Genomic DNA, 21,554 nt, shown 5'->3' on the forward strand with positions numbered 1-21,554 from the left:
ACCCCAGTCTCTGGCGCTGTGAGGGATTGACATTGACCCCAGTCTCTGGCGCTGTGAGGGATTGACATTGACACCGGGTCTCTGGCGCTGTGAGGGATTGACATTGACCCCAGTCTCTGGCGCTGTGAGGGATTGACATTGACCCCAGTCTCTGGCTCTGTGAGGGATTGACATTGACCCCGGATCTCTGACACTGTGATTGACATTGACCCCGGGTCTCTGCCGCTGTGAGGGATTGACATTGACCCCGGGTCTCTGACACTGTGAGGGATTGACATTGACACCGGGTCTCTGTGGCTGTGAGGGATTGACATTGACCCCGGGTCTCTGACACTGTGAGGGACTGACATTGACCCCAGTCTCTGCTGCTGTGAGGGATTGACATTGACACCGGGTCTCTGTGGCTGTGAGGGATTGACATTGACCCCGGATCTCTGACACTGTGATTGACATTGACCCCGGGTCTCTGCCGCTGTGAAGGATTGACATTGACCCCGGATCTCTGACACTGTGATTGACATTGACACCGGGTCTCTGTGGCTGTGAGGGATTGACATTGACCCCGGGTCTCTGACACTGTGATTGACATTGACCCCGGGTGTCTGACACTGTGAGGGATTGACATTGACCCCGGGTCTCTGACACTGTGATTGACATTGACCCCAGTCTCTGCCACTGTGAGGGATTGACATTGACCCCAGGTCTCTGACACTGTGATTGACATTGACCCCGGGTCTCTGACACTGTGAGGGATTGACATTGACCCCAGTCTCTGCCACTGTGAGGGATTGACATTGACCCCGGGTCTCTGCCGCTGTGATTGACATTGACCTTGATTTCTGTCACTGTGCGGGATTGACATTGTCTCTGCTGTGGATCAACCCACTGAACCACTGTGCCACCAAACATATTTATATTTTAGTATCTTGGAAGAAAGCTGTCCTGAACCTTCTCCAGCCATAAATCTTCCCACATACCCAGTGCCAGGAATCTCACCCACTCAGGTCACTGCCCTCAGCTTTCGCATCCTCCCTGATGTTGAACATACAGAATTTAGCGCAACCTTGCAGCCTCACCCTACTAATGTTATAAAGTTTGGCATGCATTTCATGGGACGTAGCACAAGGAACACAACAACACAGTATGGGTCCTTTGGCCAATGATGTTGTGCCGACCTTTTAACCTACTCTAAGATCAATCTAACCCAGCCCCCATCCCCCATTTATCTATCATGTTTGGCCTTGTATATAAGTAAGACAAGACTTTCTGCAGTGATGCAAAGTGCAGGCTTGTCTTCACCACGAGAAGTGTGAGGTAGCAAAAGGAACCATTCAATCAGATTCCCTGCTCATACTTCCTACAGGCCCCTCCTGGCCTAAAGCCAAGACTAACAATGGATGTAACTCCTCAAGGAGTTTATCCTCCAGAATTTTACAGTCACTCCCCTCTGCAAATGTTGTATCATTGTTTGAGGATCAATCAGTGTGGGGCATTTTGTTTTGCAAACCTGTGGAATCAGTGCCTAACTTTGTCTTCCTGCTCTTTTTACAGTCAGTTCTTGGAGCGATTGTCATTATTAATTTGAAAGGAATGTTAATGCAGTTCAGAGAAATTGGAGTTCTGTGGAAGAAAGACAAGTATGATTGTGTAAGTGATCGGGTCTTTGATGAGCCATTCCACACCACTCACTTCACCGTTGCTGGACATTACTCTTGCTCAGTTCTGTGACGACCCCCCCCCCCCCCGAAACATAGAAGCAGCATTGCTGGGGGAGCAGCCCTGAGTCATTGAGTGGCACCTTGCTAACAATGGGGAGGATTGTCGACATTCTTTCAGCAGCTTGCTTTTTGCTTTAGTTCCCACATCTGCAGTCTCTTGAGACTCTGAAACTCTCTGTCACTTTACATGAAGTGAGTGCTCCTGATCTGAATCTGTCTTGGCTGTGGCAATGATGACTCCCCCCCCGCCGCCACCTTGTGCAAGAAAGCTGCGTCACCCCCCACTCGGACCTGGGTCTGCACCCCCCACCTACTCCCCACTTGGACACTTGAATCTGTCTGAGTGATGGCAATGATGACTCCCTCCCGCTCCCCACCTCGTGTAAGAATGCTCGGTCTGTCTCCCCCCCCCCCCCCCATGTTAGAAAGCTTGGACATCCCCCCACTGGGGCCTGGGTCTGCCATCCTCCCCACCCCCCACACTCGCAGTGCCCATAATATGTGTACTAATCACGGTCAAATTAAGATAATTCCAACTGCCTACATCTGGTCTATATCCCTCCATCCCTTGCCTGTTCATGGGTCTGTCTAAATGCCTCTTAAACACTGCTCCCACCACTTGCGTTCCAGGCACCTTCCCTGACGAAGGGTCCCAGTGAAATGCTGTTTCCATAGATACTGCCTGAACTACTGAGTTCTTCCAACATTTTTTTGTGTGTAACTCTCGGTGTAAAATGTCCTCTCCTAATGTTTTCTATAAACCTTCTCACTCTCTCCTTAAACCTCTAGTTTTTGATATTCATACTCCAGGAAAAAATTCTATCTGCCTCTGCTGTTCCAGAGAAAACTCTCTAGTGTCTCTTTATCCTGGAGACATCCTGGTGAACATCCTCAGCATCCACACCTTCTCATGACAAGGTGACCACAATGCTTTGAAAGTAGCCTCACCAAGTCTTCATACAGCAGCAATGTACCTTCTTGACTTTTATACTTAGCACCCTGAATGATGATGACCTATTCATTTGCGACACCACTTTCAGGGAGCTCTGGCCTGGGACCTCAATGTCCCTAAGGGCTCTGCCATTAACTTCATACATCCCTCTTACTATTAACCTCCCAAAGTGCAACCTCACACTTGCTCAGGTTAAACCCTGTCTACCCTTTCTCTGGTCCATATCTTTAAATCATCTACAGTATACCCCATTGTATCATGTGACACCCTTCACTGTCCACAGTTCTAAAACAGGAGGCAATTCTCAGACCTTTGTGCTGGGCTTGCTGGACCTGCAAGGCACTAATGGAGAGTGAGCTGGTATGGAATACCTCTGCATTGTCTCAGTGGCAGGGACTCCTCCCCTGGGACTCAGTGTTAAGGCCATAAAACCATAAGACATAGAAGCAGAGTTAGGCTATTCAGCCCATCAAGTCTGCTCCACCATTCTATCATGGCTGATCCTGGATCCCACTCTACCACGTATGTCTGCCTTCTCACCGTATCCTTTGATGCCCTGACTGATCAAATAACTATCAATTTCCACCTTAAAAATACCCATGGACTTGGCCTCCACCGTTGCCTGTGGCAGAGCATTCCTCAGATTTACTACTCTCTGGCTAAAAAAAATTGCTGTTTACATCTGTTCTAAAAAGCTGCCTCTCAGTTTTGAGGCTGTGCACTCTAGTTCTGGATACCCTCACCATAGCTTCCTCAGCACTACCCTCCACCTATCTTTGTATCATTTGCAAACTTTACCACAAAGCCATCAATTCCATTATCCAAACCATTGATAAACAATGTGAAAAATAGTGTTGTTCATATCAGCTCAGTGCATTCATGATTTCTACCAATTTCACGGAAAGGATGGCTTAATGGTTAGTTCAATGCTTTGCAGTACAGGTGACCCAGGTTTGATTCCCACTGCTGCCTGTAACGAGTTGGTATGTTCTTCCCGAGACCGCATGTGTTTCCTCTGAGTGCTTTGGTTTCCTCCCACAGACCAGTACCTGTTGATTGATCATTGTAAGTTGTCCCATGATTATGACAGGATTACATTGTGGGATTGCTGGACTGTGTGGCTCCAAGGGCCAATTCTGTCTGTTGCCTCAACAAGTAACTAACCGACTAAATAAAAAGCCAGTATTCTCTGCTGTAGTACCTGCACCATTCGAAGGAGATTGGCTTCTATTCCTGATTTCCTGCTTCTGTGTTATCTGCTTGGCTACTTTGTGCAGGAAACATTTAGATGAGATTTTGGTCTCAGTTATCAGGGATGCCTTTGTTACCAATCTGGGCACACTTACAGCCTTCACAGTAATGACCATAAAACATAGGAACAGAATCAGACCATTCAGCCCATCGAGACCCCCTCCCCCGTGGTCCATCACAGCCGATTAATATTCCCTCTCAGCCTCACTCTCCAACCTACTCCCCATAGTCAAGAAACATAGAAACATATAAAACCTACAGCACAATACAGGCCCTTCAGCCCACAAAGCTGTGTCAAACATGTACTTACTTTAGAAATCACCTGGGGTTACCCATAGCCCTCTATTTTTTTAAGCTCCATGTACCTATTCAGGAATCTCTTTAAAGAGATTATCAAATCTGCCTCCACCACCATCACTGGGAGCCCATTCCATGTACTCACCACTCTCTGCATAAAAAAACTTACCCCTGATATCTCCTCTGTATCTACTTCCAAGCACCTTAAAACCATGCCCTCTCGTGTTAACCATTTCAGCCCTGGGATTTCAGCCCTGTTAACCATTTCTAGATCATTGGGACCTCTTCTGGGCAGGTGGGACCTGTACAAGAGAGACGGGTTACACCTGAACTACAAGGGGACCAATATACTTGCAGGGAGTGTTATTGGGGAGGGTTTAAACTATATTTGCAGGGGTATGGGAACCAGAGTACTAGAGTAGATAGTGGAACGGGGGTAAAAATAAATGACGTTAGTAGTTCATGCAAAGTCACAAATAGTAAGGTTGTGTGTGGTGGTAATAATCTTCTGAGGTGTGCATATTTCAATGCAAGGAGTATTGTGGGAAAGGCGGAAGAGCTGAGGGCTTGGATTGACACGTGGAATTATGACATCATAGCCATTACTGAAACTTGGCTACAGGAGGGGCAGGACTGGCAGCTTAATGTTCCAGAGTTCTGATGTTTCAGACGTGATAGAGGCAGAGGGATGAAGGGTGGGTGGGGGGGGGGGGGGGCGGTGGCTTTGCTAGTCAGAGAAAATATTACAACAATGCTTTGGCAGGAAAGTTTAGAGCGCTTGTCTACTGAGGCCATATGGGTGGAGCTGAGAAACAGGAAAGGTATGACCACATTAATAGGGTTGTATTATAGACCACCCAATAGTCAGTGAGAATTGGAAGAGCAAATCTGCAGAGAGATAGCAGACAACTGCAGGAGACAGAAAGTTGTGATTGTAGGGGATTTTAATTTTCCACACATTGATTGGGACTCCCATACTGTTAAAGGTCTAGATGGGTTAGAGTTTGTGAAATGTGTTCAGTAAAGATTTTGAAATCAATATATAGATGTACCAACTAGGGAGGATGCAATATTAGATCTCCTATTAGGAAATGAGTTAGGGCAAGTGACAGAAGTGAATGCAGGGGAACATTTCGGTTCTAGTGATCACAACGTCATTAATTTCAACTTGATCATGGATAAAGATGGATCTGGTCCCTGGGTTGAAGTTCTAAACTGGAAAAAGGACAAATTTGAAGAAAAGAAAAAGCGTAGATTGGGACAGGTTGTTCTCTGGCAAGGATGTGATTGGTAAGTGGGAGGCCTTCAAAGGAGAAATTTTGAGAGTGTAGATTTTGTATGTTCTGGTCAGGGCTAAAGGCAAAATGAATAAGAATAAGGAACTTTGGTTCTTGAGGGATATTGGAACTGATAAAGAAGAGAGAGATGTATAATATGTATAGGCAACAGGGAGGAAATAAGATGCTTGAGGAGTATAAAAAGAGTAAGAAAATACTTAAAGAAAGAAATCAGGAGGGCTAAAAGAAGACATGAGGTTGCTTTGGCAGTCAGGGCGAAGGATAATCCTAAGAGATTCTACAGGTATGTTAAGAGCAAAAGGATAGTAAGGGATAAAATTGGTCCTCTTGAAGAGCAGAGTGGTCGGCTATGTTTGGAACCAAAAGAAATGGGATATTAAATAGGTTTTTTTGCATCTGTATTTACTAAGGAAACTGGAATGGAGTCTATGGAAACAAGGCAAACAAGTAGGGAGATCATGGAATTTATACAGATTAAAGAGGAGGAGGTGCTTGATGTTTTGAGGCAAATCAGAGTAGATAAATCCCCAGGACCTGACAGGGTATTCCCTCAGAACTTGAAGGAGACTAGTGTTGAAATTGCAGGGGCCCTGGCAGAAATACTTAAAATGTCGATATCCACAGGTCAGGTGCCAGAGGATTGGAGGATAGCTCATGTAGTTCCGTTGTTTAAAAAATGTTCAAAAAGCCAGGAAATTATAGGCCGGTAAGTTTGACATCGGTAGTAGTTAAATTAATGGAAGGAATACTAAGAGATAGGATCTACAAGTATTTGGATAGACAGGGACTTATTAGAAAAATTCAGCATGGCTTTATGTGTGGTAGGTCATGTTTAACCAATCTATTAGGGTTTTTCGAGGAAGTTACCAGGAAAGTGGATGAAGGGATGGCAGTGGATGTTGTATACATGGACTTCAGTAAGGCCTTTGACAAGGTCCTGCATGGGAAGTTAGTTAGGAAGATTCAATCGCTAGGTATACATGGAGAGGTAGTAAATTGGATTAGTCATTGGCTCAATGGAAGAAGCCAGAGAGTGGTAGTGGAGGATTGCTACTCTGAGTGGAGGCCTGTGACTACTGGTGTGCCACAGCGATCAGTGCTGGGTCCATTGTTATGTCCATTGCTATATCAATGATCTGGATGATAATGTGGCAAATTGGATCAGCAAATTTGCTGATGATACAAAGATTGGAGGTGTAGTGGACAGTGAAGAAGGTTTTCAAAGCTTGCAGAGGGATTTGGACCACTTGGAGGAATGGGCTGATAAATGGCAGATGGAGTTTAATGTGGACAAGTGTGAGGTCAAACTTCGGAAGGTCAAACCAAGGTAGAACATACAAGGTAAATGGTAGGACACAGAGGGGTGCAGTAGAACAGAGGGATCTGGGAGTACAGATACATAATTCCCTAAAAGTGGCATCACAAGTAGATAAGGTTGTAAAGAGAGCTTTTGGTACATTGGCCTTTATAAATCAAAGTATTGAGTATAAGAGTTGGAATGTAATGGTGAGGTTGTATAAGACATTGGTGAGACTGAATCTGGAGTATTGTGTGCAGTTTTGGTCACCTAATTACAGGAAGGAGATTAATAAGGTTGAAAGAATGCAGAGAAGGTTTACAAGGATGTTGCCGGGATTTGAGAAACTGAGTTACAGAGAAAGGTTGAACAGGTTAAGGACTTTATTCCTGGAGCGTAGTAGAATGACGGGTGATTTGATAGAGGTGTATAGAATTATGATGGGTATAGATAGAGTGAATGCAGGCAGACTTTTTCCAACTGAGGCCGGGGAGAAAAAAACCAGAGGTCATGGGTTAAGGGTGAAGGGGGAAAAGTTCAAAGGGTACACTGGGGGGGCTTCTTCACACAGAGAGTGGTGGGTGTATGGAATGAGCTGCCAGATGAAGTGGTGAATGCAGGCTCACTTTTGACATTTAAGAAAAACTTGGACAGGTACATGGATGAGAGGTGTATGGAGGGATATGGTCCAAGTGCAGGTCAGTGGACCTAGGCAAAAAAATGGTTCAGCACAGCCAAGAAGGGTCAAAAGGCCTGTTTCTGTGCTGTAATGTTCCATGGTTCTATGGTAAAAAGCCTCTGACTATCCACATGATCAATACCTCAAAGAAGAAAAGTAACGCTGATGAAAGTTTCAAAAAACTGGGTAATGATAGTGATCTAGAAGATTATAAGGCTAGCAGGAAGGAGTTTAAGAATGAAATTAGGAGAGCCAGAAGGGGCCATGAGAAGGCCTTGGCAGTCAGGGTTAAGGAAAACCCCAAGGCATTCGACAAGTTTGAGCAAAAGGATAAGATGTGAGAGAACAGGACCAATCAAGTGTGACAGTGGAAAAGTGTGTATGGCACCGGAGGAGGTGGCAGGGGTACTTAATGAATACTTTGCTTCAATATCCACTACTGAAAAGGATCTTGCGATTGTAGGGATGACTTACAGTGGACAGAAAAGCTTGAGCATGTAGATAGTAAGGAAGAGGATGTGCTGGAGTTTTGGAAAGCATCAAGTTGGATAAGTCACCGGGACTGGGCAGGATGTACCCCAGGCTACTGTGGGAGGTGAGGGAAGAGATTGCTAAGCATCTGGCAATGATCTTTGCATCATCAATGGGGATGGGAGGATTGGAGGGTTGTAGATTCCAGTATTCAAGAAAGGGAGTAAAGATAGCCCAGGAAATTACAGACCAGTGAGTCTTACTTCAGTGGTTGGTAAGCTGATGGAGAGCTTATGATGATCCTGAGAGGCTGAATTTATGAACATTTGGAGAGGCATCATATAATTAGGAATAGTCAACATGGCTTAATCAAAGGCAGGTAGTGCCTTACGAGCTTGATTGAATTTTTTGAGGATGTGACTAAACACATTGATGCAGGTAGAGCTGTAGATGTTGTGTATATGGATTTCAGCAAGGCATTTGATAAGGTACACTATGTAAGGCTTATTGAGAAAGTAAGGAGGCATGGGATCCAAGGGGATATTGCTCTGTGGATCCTGAACTGGCTTGCCCACAGAAGGCAAAGAGTGGTTGTAGATGGGTCATATTCTGCGTGGAGGTTGGTGACCAGTGGTGTGCCTCAGGGATCTGTTCTGGGACCCCTCCTCTTTGTGAGTTTTATAAATGACCTGGATGAGGAAGTGGAGGGATGGGTTGGTAAATTTGTTGAAGACACAAAGGTTGGGGGTGTTGTGGATAGTGTGGAGGGCTGTCAGAGATTACAGCAGGACATTGATAGGATGCAAAACTGGGATGAGAAATGACAGATGGATTTCAACCCAGATGAGTGTGAAGTGGTTCATTTGGTAGGTCAAAGATGATGGCAGAATCTAGTATTAATGGTAAGACTCTTGGCAGTGTGGAGGATCAGAGGGATCTTGGGATCTGAGTCCATAGGATGCTCAAAGCAGCTGCACAGGTTGACTCTGTGGTTAAGGCGGCATATGGTGTATTGGGATTCATCAATCGTGGAATTGAATTTAGGAGCCGAAAGGTAATGTTGCAGCTATATAGGACCCTGGTCAGATCCCATTTGGAATACTGTGCTCAGTTCTAGTTGCCTCACTATAGGAAGGTTGTGGAAATCATAGAAAGAGTGCAGAGGCGATTTAGAAGGCTGTGGCCTGGTTTGGGGAGCATGCCTTATGAGAATAGGTCGAGTGAACTTGGCCTTTCTCCTTGGAGCATCGGAGGATGAGAGGTGACCTGATAAAGGTGTGTAAGATGATGAGAGGCATTAATTGTGTGGATAGTCAAAGGCTTTTTCCCAGTGCTGAAATGGCCAACATGAGAGGGCATAGTTTTAAAGTGCTTGGAAGCAGATACAGATGAGATGTCAGGGATAAGTTTTTTTACTAGAGAGTGGTGAGTGCATTGAATGGACTGCTGGTGAATGTGGTGGAGGCAGATATGATAGGGTCTTTTAAGAGACTCCTGGATGTGTACATGGAGCTTAGAAAAATAGAGGGCTATGGGTAACCCTGAGCAATTTCTAAGGTAAGGACATGTTCAGCACAGCATTGTGGGTCGAAGGGCCTGTATTGTGCTGTAGGTTTTCTATGTTTCTGTGTAACATTTGACACCTTGACTATTCAAGAACCTGTCAACATCTGCTTTAAATATACCCAGCAACTCCACTACCATCTGGCAACAATTCCCTCTGTTCTAAATGGACATCCTTCTATTCTGAGGCTGTGTCTTCTGGTCCTGGACTCAAGCACCATAGGAAACATCCTCTTCATATCCACTCTATCTAGGCCTTTCAATATTTGACAGGTTGCAATGAGATCTCTCCCTCCATTCTTCTAAACTCCAGCGAGTACAGGCCTGGAGCCATCAAACCCTCCTCATGTGTTTAGCCTTTCATTCATGGAATCATTCTCATGAACCTCTTCTGGACTGCCTCCAATATTAGGACATTTTTCTTAGATAAGGGACCCAAAACTGCCCTCAATACTCCAAGTGAGCTTTCACCAGTGCCTAATAAAGCCTTAACATTACAACTTTGAATTTATATTCCAGTCCTCTTGAAATTAATGCTGGCATTGCATCTACCTTTCTCACCACAGACTCAATCTGCAAGTTAACCTTTAGAGAATCCTAAAGAAGACTCCCAAGTCCGTTTGTACCTAGATTTTTGAGTTTTCTCTCCATCTACGCCTTTTTTCCTTCTGTCAGAGTGAATGACCTTACACTTCCCTACACTATATTCCATCTGCCACTTTTTTTCCCATTCTCCCAATCTGGCTAAGTCCTTCTGCAGACTCCCTCCTACCTTAACATAATCTGCCTCTCCAACTATTTTTGTATCTTCTGTAAACTTGGCCTCAAAATAATCAATTCTGGCATCCAAATCATTGACATATAATGCGAAAAGAAAGGGTTCCAACACCAACCCCCATGGAACAGGTTAAGTCTTTGGCAGCCAACTTTATTCCCACTCTTTGCCTCCTGTCAATCAGCCAATGCTCTATCCATGCTAGTATCTTTGCTGTAATACTTAACTTGTTAAGTAACCTTATGTGTTGCACCTTGTGAAAGTCCTTCTGAAAATCCAAGTAAACAACATCCATTGACTCTCCTTTGTCTATCCTGCATGTAATTTCCTCAGATTTGTCAGGCGAGATTTTCCCTTAAGGAACCCATGCTGACTTAGGCCTATTCTATATGTGCCTACAAGTACCCTAAAGCATCATACTAAATAATGGGGAGAACTGTGTATTTGACTGCACTTGACGGTTTGACCTGTCGATTGATATGTTGTTGGTTCACAGCTGATCTGGATAGTGGCCTGCATCGCCGCTGTTCTCCTCGGCCTGGACATTGGGCTCGGTGCTGCAGTTGGATTTGAGCTGCTGACCATTGTCTTCAGAACCCAGTTGTGAGTACCTTCTCACTCATGTAATGTTAGAGTGGAATTCAGTTTAGAGCCAACTGGATGTCAGGAAACAGCTTCAGTAACTGTGAGCTGGTGTGAACACTGTGCCCACCAATGTTGTTTAATGTTTCAACCACCTCAGTATTCAGCAATGTGCTATCTCTGAAATTCTCTTCTGCCTTGCTCAGACTAGTTGGTGTTCGGGATGTGCTGCCTCCACTGTACTTCACCAAGTGCCTCTCCTTGATGATCCACACTTGATCCCAATTTAACATGTGCCCCATCTCCTCCTTCCTTATCTGCCCCATCCTAAAGCTTCTGAACTCCCTCTAAACTCTCTACCACACTCCCCCCTTTAAAATCCTTCATAAAGACTCAGGTCTCAGTCTTAATTTTTTAAAATGTTGTACCATCAAATTTTCAAAGGACGGGTCCTGGAGATGTTGGGCGTGGAAAGATCTGGTTATAGGAACTTCATCTCAGATACAATGGAGATTCCACAAACAAGTAGATTCCATGTTTCCATCTGCTGTTCAGTGGCCAGTTTTCTTTCATTATCACTCATTTGCAAATTTTTATTCAACAAGATGGTGGTATATCCCAATGTCTTTGTCTGACCCATCCAGTTGATCCCTCCTATTTCCCCTTCCTGCAAACTCTTCTCATCCTTTCTTTCTATTCCTTCTTTTCCCTTCCTCCGATCCCCTTCCTCCACTACCCCCTTCCCATTTGTCTCCTTCCCCACTCCCTCCCTGAATCTCTTCACCCCTTCTCCTGTCCTCTCAGCTTTCTTCCCCCCTCCCTTCAATGCCCCTCTCCTTTCTGACTCCTTACCTCTGATACTCCCTCTCCTTCTATTCCCCCCTCCCTTTATGCTTTTATTATCACTGTTCTATTACTTGATTAGTACCCCTCTCAATCCTCCCACCCTCCCTGTGCCTTTCTCTGGAAATTATCTTCAGTGTGGAAGAGCAGGAACTTTCATTGCATTTTCTGACTGAGGAAGGAGATGGAAGTGAGAAACTATAGATGCACCATGAGTGTTTCTTTTTAACTCTCCAAACCTCTCTTGGACCCTACTGATTTGTCCATTATACATGCCTGGGTATGGCTGTGCTGCATACCCAGTTCTGGGTGGTTCTGTTCCCCTGCACACTTGTGGTGATAGCACCAGGTATTCTCGGTAAAGTCACATCCAGCAGGAGAGAAGGGACAAGCTCCTCAAGTGTAGTCTGGGCAGGTATTGTAACTGTGTCTTTCCACTAGTTACAGGATGGGAAATTCAAATACTGGACAGCAGCTGTTTCGGAGAAACATTGGGGAAAGTTTAAAGGCAAGATTTTGTTTACACAGAGTGGTTGGTGTCTGGAATGTACAGCCAGGGTGGTACTGGAGACAGATACAAAAATAACAGTGAAGAAACATTTAGGTGGGCAGTGATTGGTGGGGTATGGGGCCAGGTGCAGGCAAAAAGGATTTGTTTAATTTGGCATCATGGTCAACACAGAGGTGGTGAGTGAAGGGCCTGTACTTGCTGAATCATTGTACATCCTATTAATTAAGTAACTATGCTGTATACGATTCTGACAAACCTGCTCGGGGTGAAGAGGAATAAGGGGGGCAGAGGAATAAGGAACGTAACCTGGTGTGGGAGAAGCTGAGCAAAGTATGGCCTGGATTTCACCATGGAAAGCGTGATGCAGACAAACAGGCCCCATGTTACCATGGTCTCAGCATGGATCTTAATCTGAGGTCTCAGTGGGCACAGTGCACCCTTCCATCACCAGCATAAGTGTGCATGTGACTGTCTTTTATCTTCAGCCCACAGTGTGCTGTATTGGCTAACATCAATGAGACAGACCTGTACAGAAACAGGAAGGACTTTGTCAATGTAAGTGAAGCAAACAACTGACCTTAAACACTGGGATTTAAGCCTTCAGTGAGCTCCTGCATGCACTGATTTCTCTTGTGTCTTATTGCAGATTTATGAGCCAGAGGGAGTGAAGATCTTCCGATGTCCTTCACCCATTTTCTTTGCAAACATTGACTTTTTCCGGGCCAAGCTGACAGAAGCTGTGAGTTGCTGTTCATCACAGAACTTTCAAAGATTGATCCCTGAATTCTCATAAGGGAATACAACCCTGTTCACAACTATATAACCCTGACAACATTTACTAACTTACATCTCATAAACTTACCAGGTTAACTCATCTCAACCACCATATTTACTCTGGCACTAACTTGGCTATTTAACCAAGGCCTGGTTTCCAGCATCAAACTTGCACCTTTACCACAGAGTGAACAATGAACATTTGTTTCATTTCACAGATGACACCAGTTAATCACCAGAAATCTCACCTAGGTTGTATAAAAAACAGCTTATTTATCTTAAACAAGAGAAAATCTGCAGATGCTGGAAATCCAGGCAACACACATAAAATACTTGAGGAACTCAGCAGGCCAGGCAGAATCTATGGAAAATAGTACAATTAACGTTTCAGACCAAGACGGTTGTGAGTTTAATTTTTTTGGTAAAACAGACTTTTGTAAAATACTGGTTAAATTTATTTGTGTTTTTTAAAAGTTGGTATTGATATCTTTTATTTGATCTTCATCTGCATTCTCAGTCAGGATTTAATTCTTCCCACAGGTTGGGTTTAATCCACTCAGGATTCTCCGGAAGCGGAATAAAGCCCTTCAAAAAATCAAGAAAATGCTTTTGAGAGGAGAGCTCGTGGCCACGACGGTGAGTTCCAGTGGCAGTCACTAGATCAGACCCCTTCACAACAAACTCGTTTCCAGCAGCTCAGCGTCTGATATTTTTAGATTCTGCCCACAGCTACAAAAGACATGGATCAGTTAGAGCGACGTGAAACTTGTATCACAAGCACTCATCCTGCCTTTCGTTTAATCTGAATGAGAATATTCTTTGGAAAATAATACTCTGATCAACCCAGGCTTATTAAATGTAGAGTCACACAGCAGAGACCCAGAGACTTCAGCTCATTGTGAAAACGTGACCAGCTTAGCCATTTACCACCACCTGGTCAGATACTCCTTGAACGTGACCATGTCTGTCTCCACCACTCTCTTGAACAATGTGGTCCACAATCCTCTAGATGTGAATAGTCCCTGCAGATCCCCTATAAACATCTTAGTCCTCACCTGGGTGCGTGGAATGGGCTGCCAGCAATTGTGGTAGAGACCGATACAATAGAGACTCGTAGATAGGTACATGGTGCTTAGAAAAATAAAGGGCTGTGCAGTAGGGAAATTCCAGGCAATTTCTAGAGTAGTTTCTATGGTCGGCACAACATTGTGGGCTGAAAGGCCTGTAGTGTGCAATGTTGAAAATATTCTCTCTTAATTTTGTGCACTTCTACCAGGTCCCTGCCCTTAGCCTCCTCTGCTCCAGGGAAAACAAACCAGCCTATCCAGTCTGTCCCCATAACAGATGCTCCATCGCACACAACATCCCTCTGAATCTCCACTGCTGCCTCTCCAGAGCAATCATCTTTCCTGTAGTGTGGTGTGTATAATACTCCAGCTGTGGCCTGCAGAAAGGTTTCGTAAAGTTCTTGTGTTTGTCTTCCTGGCCAGCAACCCACATGCCTTCCTTACCCATATAACAGCCTCATCCTATCTACCTGTGTGCCTCCTTCAGCAATCCATAGACTTGTACACCCAGCTGTCCATGCTATAACAATCAGCAGAAACTACCTCTCTTCAGCCCAGTTCTCAGGGCTGATGCTCAGGTGGTGAGATCTCTCTCAGCTGATGCAAAAGATTAACCAGCAGCTCAGGCTGGAACACCAGACACATAGCGGTCTTTCACCAGGACACTCACTGACAAGTCTGTACATCTCCTGATTCCCATCGATCCCCCCCCCCCCCCCCCCCGGTCTCTACACTCAATCTACACACACCACAGGCAACTGAGAGCAGCTCATGCATCTTTGAGATATGGAGAACCCCAGATCAGGAATTGAGCCCCGATTCTTTGGAGTTCTGAGACTACTTCTCTACTACTGATACACCACTCTGCCCTCTGCCTCTTGCTCTTTCCTTACCTTTGCTTTCACCTCATGCTCCAAGGTAAAGGCAAATTTACGTATGCACAATGCAATTAAATTGGAATTGGTTTATTGTTATCACATATACAGTGAAAAGCCTGCCTTGCATGTTGTTTATACAGATCAGACTCTGAACATTGAGGTCGAACAAGGTAAAACAATAACAGAATGCAGAATAAAGTTGAACAGCTACGGGGAAAGTGCAGAGCAGATCAAGGAGGTAGAGTGGGAGAGAAAGCTCAGGTTCAAATTCAAGTTCAATTAACCACATATGAATACAGCAAAACAAAACAGTGTTCCTCCGGGCCAAGGTGCAAATCATATTACCAACAACACACAGTGTACAGCAGAAATAGCATATTTGGTAACAAACAGAAAAACATCCAGTCATGAAGAAAAAGTAATTATATAGCCCAAGTCCCTGAGTGGAATGACTGTGGATTTACAAAAATTTGTTCAGATCCAGCTTGTTCTTCCACTGAGCAAACACTGGAGAGTAGCACAAAGTCAACACCAGAGGACAGTACCAAACACTGGAAGGCAGAACTGAGTGAACACTGGAGGACAGCATTGAGCAAACACTGGAGAGCAGCACTAAGTGAACACTGGAGAACAGCACTGAGCAAACATTGGAAGACAGCACTGAGAAAAAAACTGGAAGTCAGCACTGAGCACACACTGGAGAGCAGCACCAAGCGAACACTGGAGAGCAGCACTGAAAGACAGCAATAAGCGAACACTGGAGGGAAGCACTGAGCAAACACTGGAGGACAGCACTGATTGAATTCCACCATGCTCCATAGAGAATCTTTCACTTTGCTTCGGTGTCCCCTCTCCTTGGTCACCTGCAACAGGTAACCCCGTGGTATGGGTCTAGTCCTTGCCACAACCAAGGCATTGCAGCTTCCCTGCTGTTGGCTTTGGCAATGAACCAGTGAACTGGACTTGCAGAATTCTACATCAACAATGTCCAGTAGGCTGTTGTGATCCCAATAAAAACATCCAAGACAATAATTCACTCCATTTGTTGGACTGTGCACCTTCTTGGCACAATGGTAGGTAACAAGTCCAGGTGAAAACACAACAACAGTGCCAACTCCATCACTATCGAGTAACTCACTGATGGGATTGTCTTGCAGTACCTGATGTTCCTAGCATCCCACAGTGACCTTTGATTGTAAACAACATATACAGGGTGAAGAAATGCACTTCTGATTGGACCCTGAGTGGCTATAGTGGCCAAGTGCACCCCATCTTACCAGAATGCATCCATCTTACGAAGTAATGACCTTGAGCACAGGTACAGGTTGCCAGGAATCATGTTGTGAGTATCATGAAGTTATGAGTGAAAGATGTTCGTAATTGGGAGTTTAATATCCAAGGATACACAATCTATCAAAAGGACAGGCAGGTGGGGAGAGGAGGAGGAGAGGCTCTGCTGGTAAAAAATGAAATGAAATCTTTAGAAAGAGGTGACATAGGATCAGAAGATGTAGAATCATTGTGGATAGAGTTAAGGAACTGCAAGGGTAAGGAAACCAAAATGGGAGTTATTTATAGGCCTCTGAATAGAAGGCAGGATGTGGTCTACAAATTACAGCGAGAGATAGAAAAATCATGTCAAAAAAGTAATGTTACATTAGTCATGGGGGTATTTCAATATGCAGATGGATTGGAAAAATTAAGTTGATGCTGAGAGAATTTGTGGAATGCCTCTGAGGTGGCTTTCTGAAGCAGCTTGTGTTTGAGCTCACTAGGGGATCAGAAATTCTGGAGTCGGTGAGTATATGATTAGGGAGCTTAAGGTAATAGAACCCTTAGGAAACAGTGATCATAAAATGACAGAATTCACCTTGCAATTTGAGAAGGAGAAGCTAATGTCAGATGTATTGGTACTACACTGCAGTAAAGGGAATTACAGAGGCATGAGAGAGGAAATGGCCGAAGTTTATTTGAAATGTATTTGTAAGTGTATTTGAAGTTTATTTGAAGTGGACAGGTGCAGGATAGATACATCCCAAAGAAGAGGAAGTACTCCAAAGGCAGGATTTCCAAATTGCAGCTGTGGCTGACAGGGTTAGTCAAAAGCAAAAGAGAGGGCGTAATAGAGCAGACATAAGCTTAAAAAACATGAGAGGAAAAATTGAAATATGAAGGTAGGTTATCCAATAATATCAAAAATGTTACCAGAAGTTTTATCAGATATAAAAAGAGTAAAAGAGAGGTGAGAGTAAATATTGGACCATTGGGAAATCATGCTGGAGAGATAGTTTCAGGTGACAAGGAAATGGCTGATGAACTGAACAAGTATTTTGCATCAGTCTTCACTGTGGAAGACACCAGCAGTATGTCGGACGTTTGAGAGTGTTGGGGCAGAAGTGAGTGCAGTTGCTATTACTAGGAAAACTGAAAGATCTGAATGTAGTTAAGTCACCTGGACCCGATGGACAACACACCAAGGTTCTAAAAGGCAGCTGAAGAGATTGTAAAGGCTTTAGCAATGATCCTTTAAGAATCAATAGATTCTGACATGGTTCCACAGGTTTGGAAAATTGCAAAAATCATTCCACTCTTCAAGAAGAGAGGGAGGCAGAATGATTCAGGGAATGAAAGACACATCATATAAGCAGTGTATGAAGGCTCTGGGACTGTATTTACTGGATTTTAGAAGAATGAGGGGAATCTCATTGAAACCTATTGAATGTAGAAAATCCTAGATAGACTGGATATGGAGAGGATGTTTCCTATGGTGGAGAGTCTAGTACCTGAGGGCACAGCCTTAAAATAGAGGGATGTCCACTTAGAGCAGAGATGAGCAGGAATTTCATTAGACAGAGAGTGGTGAATCCGTGGAATTTGTTGCTACAGGTGGCTGTGGAGGCCAGGCCACTGGGTGCATTTAAGGCAGAATTCGATAGGTTCTTGATTAGTCAAGACATCAAAGGTTATGGGAAGAAGGCACGAAAATGGGGTTGAGATGAAATGGCGGAGCAGACTCAATGGGCTAAATGGCCTAATTCTGCACCTATGTCTTATGGTCTCATCTTATTGTACTAGACTTCAATAAGTCATATACCAACGGGGCAGGCAGTGCCACCGAGTCTGATGTACACAATTACAGGCGTCTATATACCTTTGCCCAGTCAGAGAAAGAAGAGAGAAAGTCCAAAGACTGGAGATGAGTCTGGAGACAGGGATTGGGAACTGGAGACGGGATCTGGAGATGGGTATTGGGGGCTGGAGATGGGGATTGGGGACTGGAGACGGGGAGGCCTGTCCTGGAGTTGAGGGGCTGTCAATGTGTTGGACGGAGGGAGGGAGGAAAGGAATTTGTTTTGCTTTTGTTGGTTGTGGCCTTGTGCATTGTTGTAAGGGTTAGTAGTACACTCAAGTGCATGAACCATAGAGGCTTTGGCAATGTAACAAAACAAAGTACTTATTATAAAAATCCAGCAGCAAATCTAACCAGGCAAATTATACAGAATCCTAACGAACCAAAATCACTTACCATACACTAAAAACTTGGTCTGAGTTTCACCAATTAATCACACATTAACAGAAAAAAAATCTTCTTTTTCTTTAAAAATGACCCTGGTTGTTCTGCTGAGCAGTGACACATTGTGGTGGGTCTTAACGCAAACGATGCATTTCACTGCGTGTTTTGATGTACATGTGGTAATAAATCAGAATCAGAATCTGGATGGGGTCTTTAATGATCCAATTCCAATTCAAAACTTACTTACAGCAACATCATCGGCACCTTATGTCACAGAACATCAGCTCCATCCTAAAGAAGGCCCAGCAGCGGATGTACTTCCTGCGGCTCTTGAGGAAATATGGTCTGCCTCAGGAATTGGTGCTGCAGTTCTATACTGCAGTCATTGAGTCTGTCCTGTGCACCTCCATCACTGTGTGGTTTGGAGCCGCCACCAAGCAGGATAGAACCAGACTACAGCGCACAGTGAGGACTGCCGAGCGCATTATTGGAGCCTTCCTGCCCTCTATTGTGGACCTGTACTCTTCCAGGTTGAAGAAGAGGGCGGAGAACATCATAAAGGATTCCTTCCATCCTGCACACGGACTGTTTGAACTGCTTCCGTCTGGTAGGTGCTTCAGATCCCTCCAGACTAAGACTAATAGGCACTGGAGAAGTTTTTTCCCTACTGCGGTCACTTTGCTGAACAGTTAACTGCCGGTTAACTGTCAGCTAACTATTACTTGGATTGCACTACTTGTATGTATAATCTATATTTTCATTTATATTTATTATTATTATTGTTATGAGCAGAGAGACAACATCTGCCGGAAGTAAATTCCTTGTATGCGCACAGGTACTTGGCGATTAAAGTCTGATTCTGATTCTGATTCTGATAAGCAACATTCACAAGAAAAAATATCCAGAGTTTTCTATCCATCAGCTGGATTTTAATCCTAATAATCTGCACAGCCTGTTCTGTTGCAGGTCGGGTCAGAAATTTTCTCTGCACCAAAAGTTATTTACCAGTGATACCCTCTCCTTCCCTTCTTCCCATGCAGCCTTTCCATCCCGTGGCTATCCACCGCAACACCTCGTGTGCAGCCCCCACCCCCTGTCACACAGACTCCAGACCACCCACAACACCTCATGTGCAGCCCCCACCCCATCACACAGACTCCAGACCACCCACACCTCGTGTGCAGCCCCCACCCCCTGTCACACAGACTCCAGACCACCCACAACACCTCATGTGCAGCCCCCACCCCGTCACAGACTCCAGACCACCCACAACACCTCATGTGCAGCCCCCACCCCCTGTCACACAGACTCCAGACCACCCACAACACCTCATGTGCAGCCCCCACCCCCTGTCACACAGACTCCAGACCACCCACAACACCTCATGTGCAGCCCCCACCCCCTGTCACACAGACTCCAGACCACCCACAACACCTCGTGTGCAGCCCCCACCCCCTGTCACACAGACTCCAGACCACCCACAACACCTCATGTGCAGCCCCCACCCCCTGTCACACAGACTCCAGACCACCCACAACACCTCATGTGCAGCCCCTACCCACAATCAGATGGACTCCAGACCACCCATTTCCTTTCTCAGGATGGCAGCTGCGACATAGCCCTACAACATCTGATCACCAGAGCAGCCAACCTGCCCCAGCCCTAACCCTGTATTCCTCTCTCTCTGCAGAGAGGGTATGTGGAGACCACTGACATAAGTTACCCGAAGGACTCAGACAACGAGGAGGACAAGAGTGAGGAGGACCCAGGCGCAGCACCAGACATGCAGGAGTTGCCACTGCGGGTTGACTGGAGATCTCCACCTGCTGGGATTCATGTTCCCAGGCTGGAATTACACAGCATCGTCTTTGACTTCGCCGCTGTCTCTTTCCTTGACATGTCCGCCATGAAAGGCTTGCAGTCGGTAAACACTAATGGGTCAGGCTGTTAATTGGGTGACTTATCTGGGAACAGTACTGTGTGTTCACACTTTCATTTCCAGTGGTCCCAGTGATCACACTTACTGTGAGTTTGCAATTCCAGTGGGCCCAGTGGTCACAGTGCATGTTTACACTTCTGGCAGACCCAGTGATCAATAATACTGTATGCTCACATCTCCAGTGGGATGATAGCTCACACAGTGAGTTCCACTTCCAGTGGTCCCAGTGATCACACACCCAGTGGTCCAGGTGATCACATATGTGTACACTTCCAGTGGCCCCAGTAAGTGTGCACACATTTCCGGTGGTCCTATGGAGTGTGTTCCCACTTACAGTGGTCCCAGTGTCCACACGGTGTGTGTTTTCACTTCTAGTGGCCCCAGTGATCACACGACATTCACATTTTCAGAGGCCCAGTGACCATAGTGTGTGTGTTTACACTTATAGTGGTCCTGTGTGTTTGCCAACAAATGTGCCAAAGTCCACATTTTGAGACACAGAACTGAGTGTCCTCTCTTCACTAATAGCTGAAGCAGCTTTGTCAGGACTAGAATAACAAGAAAGTTATGAATCTGCTGCCATTTTTGTACCTCAAATGCACACCGAATGATGTTTCTCGTTTTTCACTTTCTGTCCCAACAGACCTTGAAAGAATTTGTCAGGCTTGAAATTGATGTTTACATTGCTGCTTGTGATGGTGAGTGTTAGCTTCCACTAACTGTCTGACGGAATTTGGAACAGCCGAGGATACTGAGGGTGGGACTTCACTGTAGCTCACAATGATTAGCACTAGAGGCAGAACACTGGAACACTGGATGTTGGAATGTGCTCTGTTCACTTTCAACTCTGCTGAGGCACGCCAGCTGTAAATGTAACCTTCCAAGGCATCTCCAGCACCTTCAGCCTCCACCATTTACAGACAAGTGGTGGGTGGGTGTGAGTTCAGTGGGGACCCATCTGCTCAGGTTAGTATTAGCAAGTGAGTTACGTAGGTCGATAGTTTCATTGTGTTTCAACTGTTGACTGTGTAACCCCAAGACCAGGATACAAGGGAGCAGCTTCTCATCATGTGTTGGTCTTTCATTTGAAATTAGAGGCAAAAGATCTTAAATGTAGGTACTTCAATATAATTACTTTGATTAAT

At 45.0% G+C, this 21,554-nt stretch overlaps 1 protein-coding gene across 1 annotated transcript in view; it reads left to right on the forward strand.

Moving 5' to 3' along the window:
• LOC132403374 (chloride anion exchanger-like) overlaps positions 1-21,554 on the forward strand; it is an 85,606-nt gene that overhangs the window by 58,076 nt on the left and 5,976 nt on the right. The window contains exons 11-17 of the mRNA XM_059986791.1: positions 1,552-1,647; positions 10,798-10,904; positions 12,723-12,792; positions 12,884-12,976; positions 13,552-13,647; positions 20,161-20,394; positions 21,053-21,107. Of these exons, the coding sequence (XP_059842774.1) occupies positions 1,552-1,647; positions 10,798-10,904; positions 12,723-12,792; positions 12,884-12,976; positions 13,552-13,647; positions 20,161-20,394; positions 21,053-21,107 (751 nt within the window). The remainder of the gene's footprint in view (positions 1-1,551; positions 1,648-10,797; positions 10,905-12,722; positions 12,793-12,883; positions 12,977-13,551; positions 13,648-20,160; positions 20,395-21,052; positions 21,108-21,554) is intronic.

This window comes from Hypanus sabinus, chromosome 13, assembly GCF_030144855.1.
Source record: "Hypanus sabinus isolate sHypSab1 chromosome 13, sHypSab1.hap1, whole genome shotgun sequence".
NCBI lineage: Eukaryota > Metazoa > Chordata > Chondrichthyes > Myliobatiformes > Dasyatidae > Hypanus > Hypanus sabinus.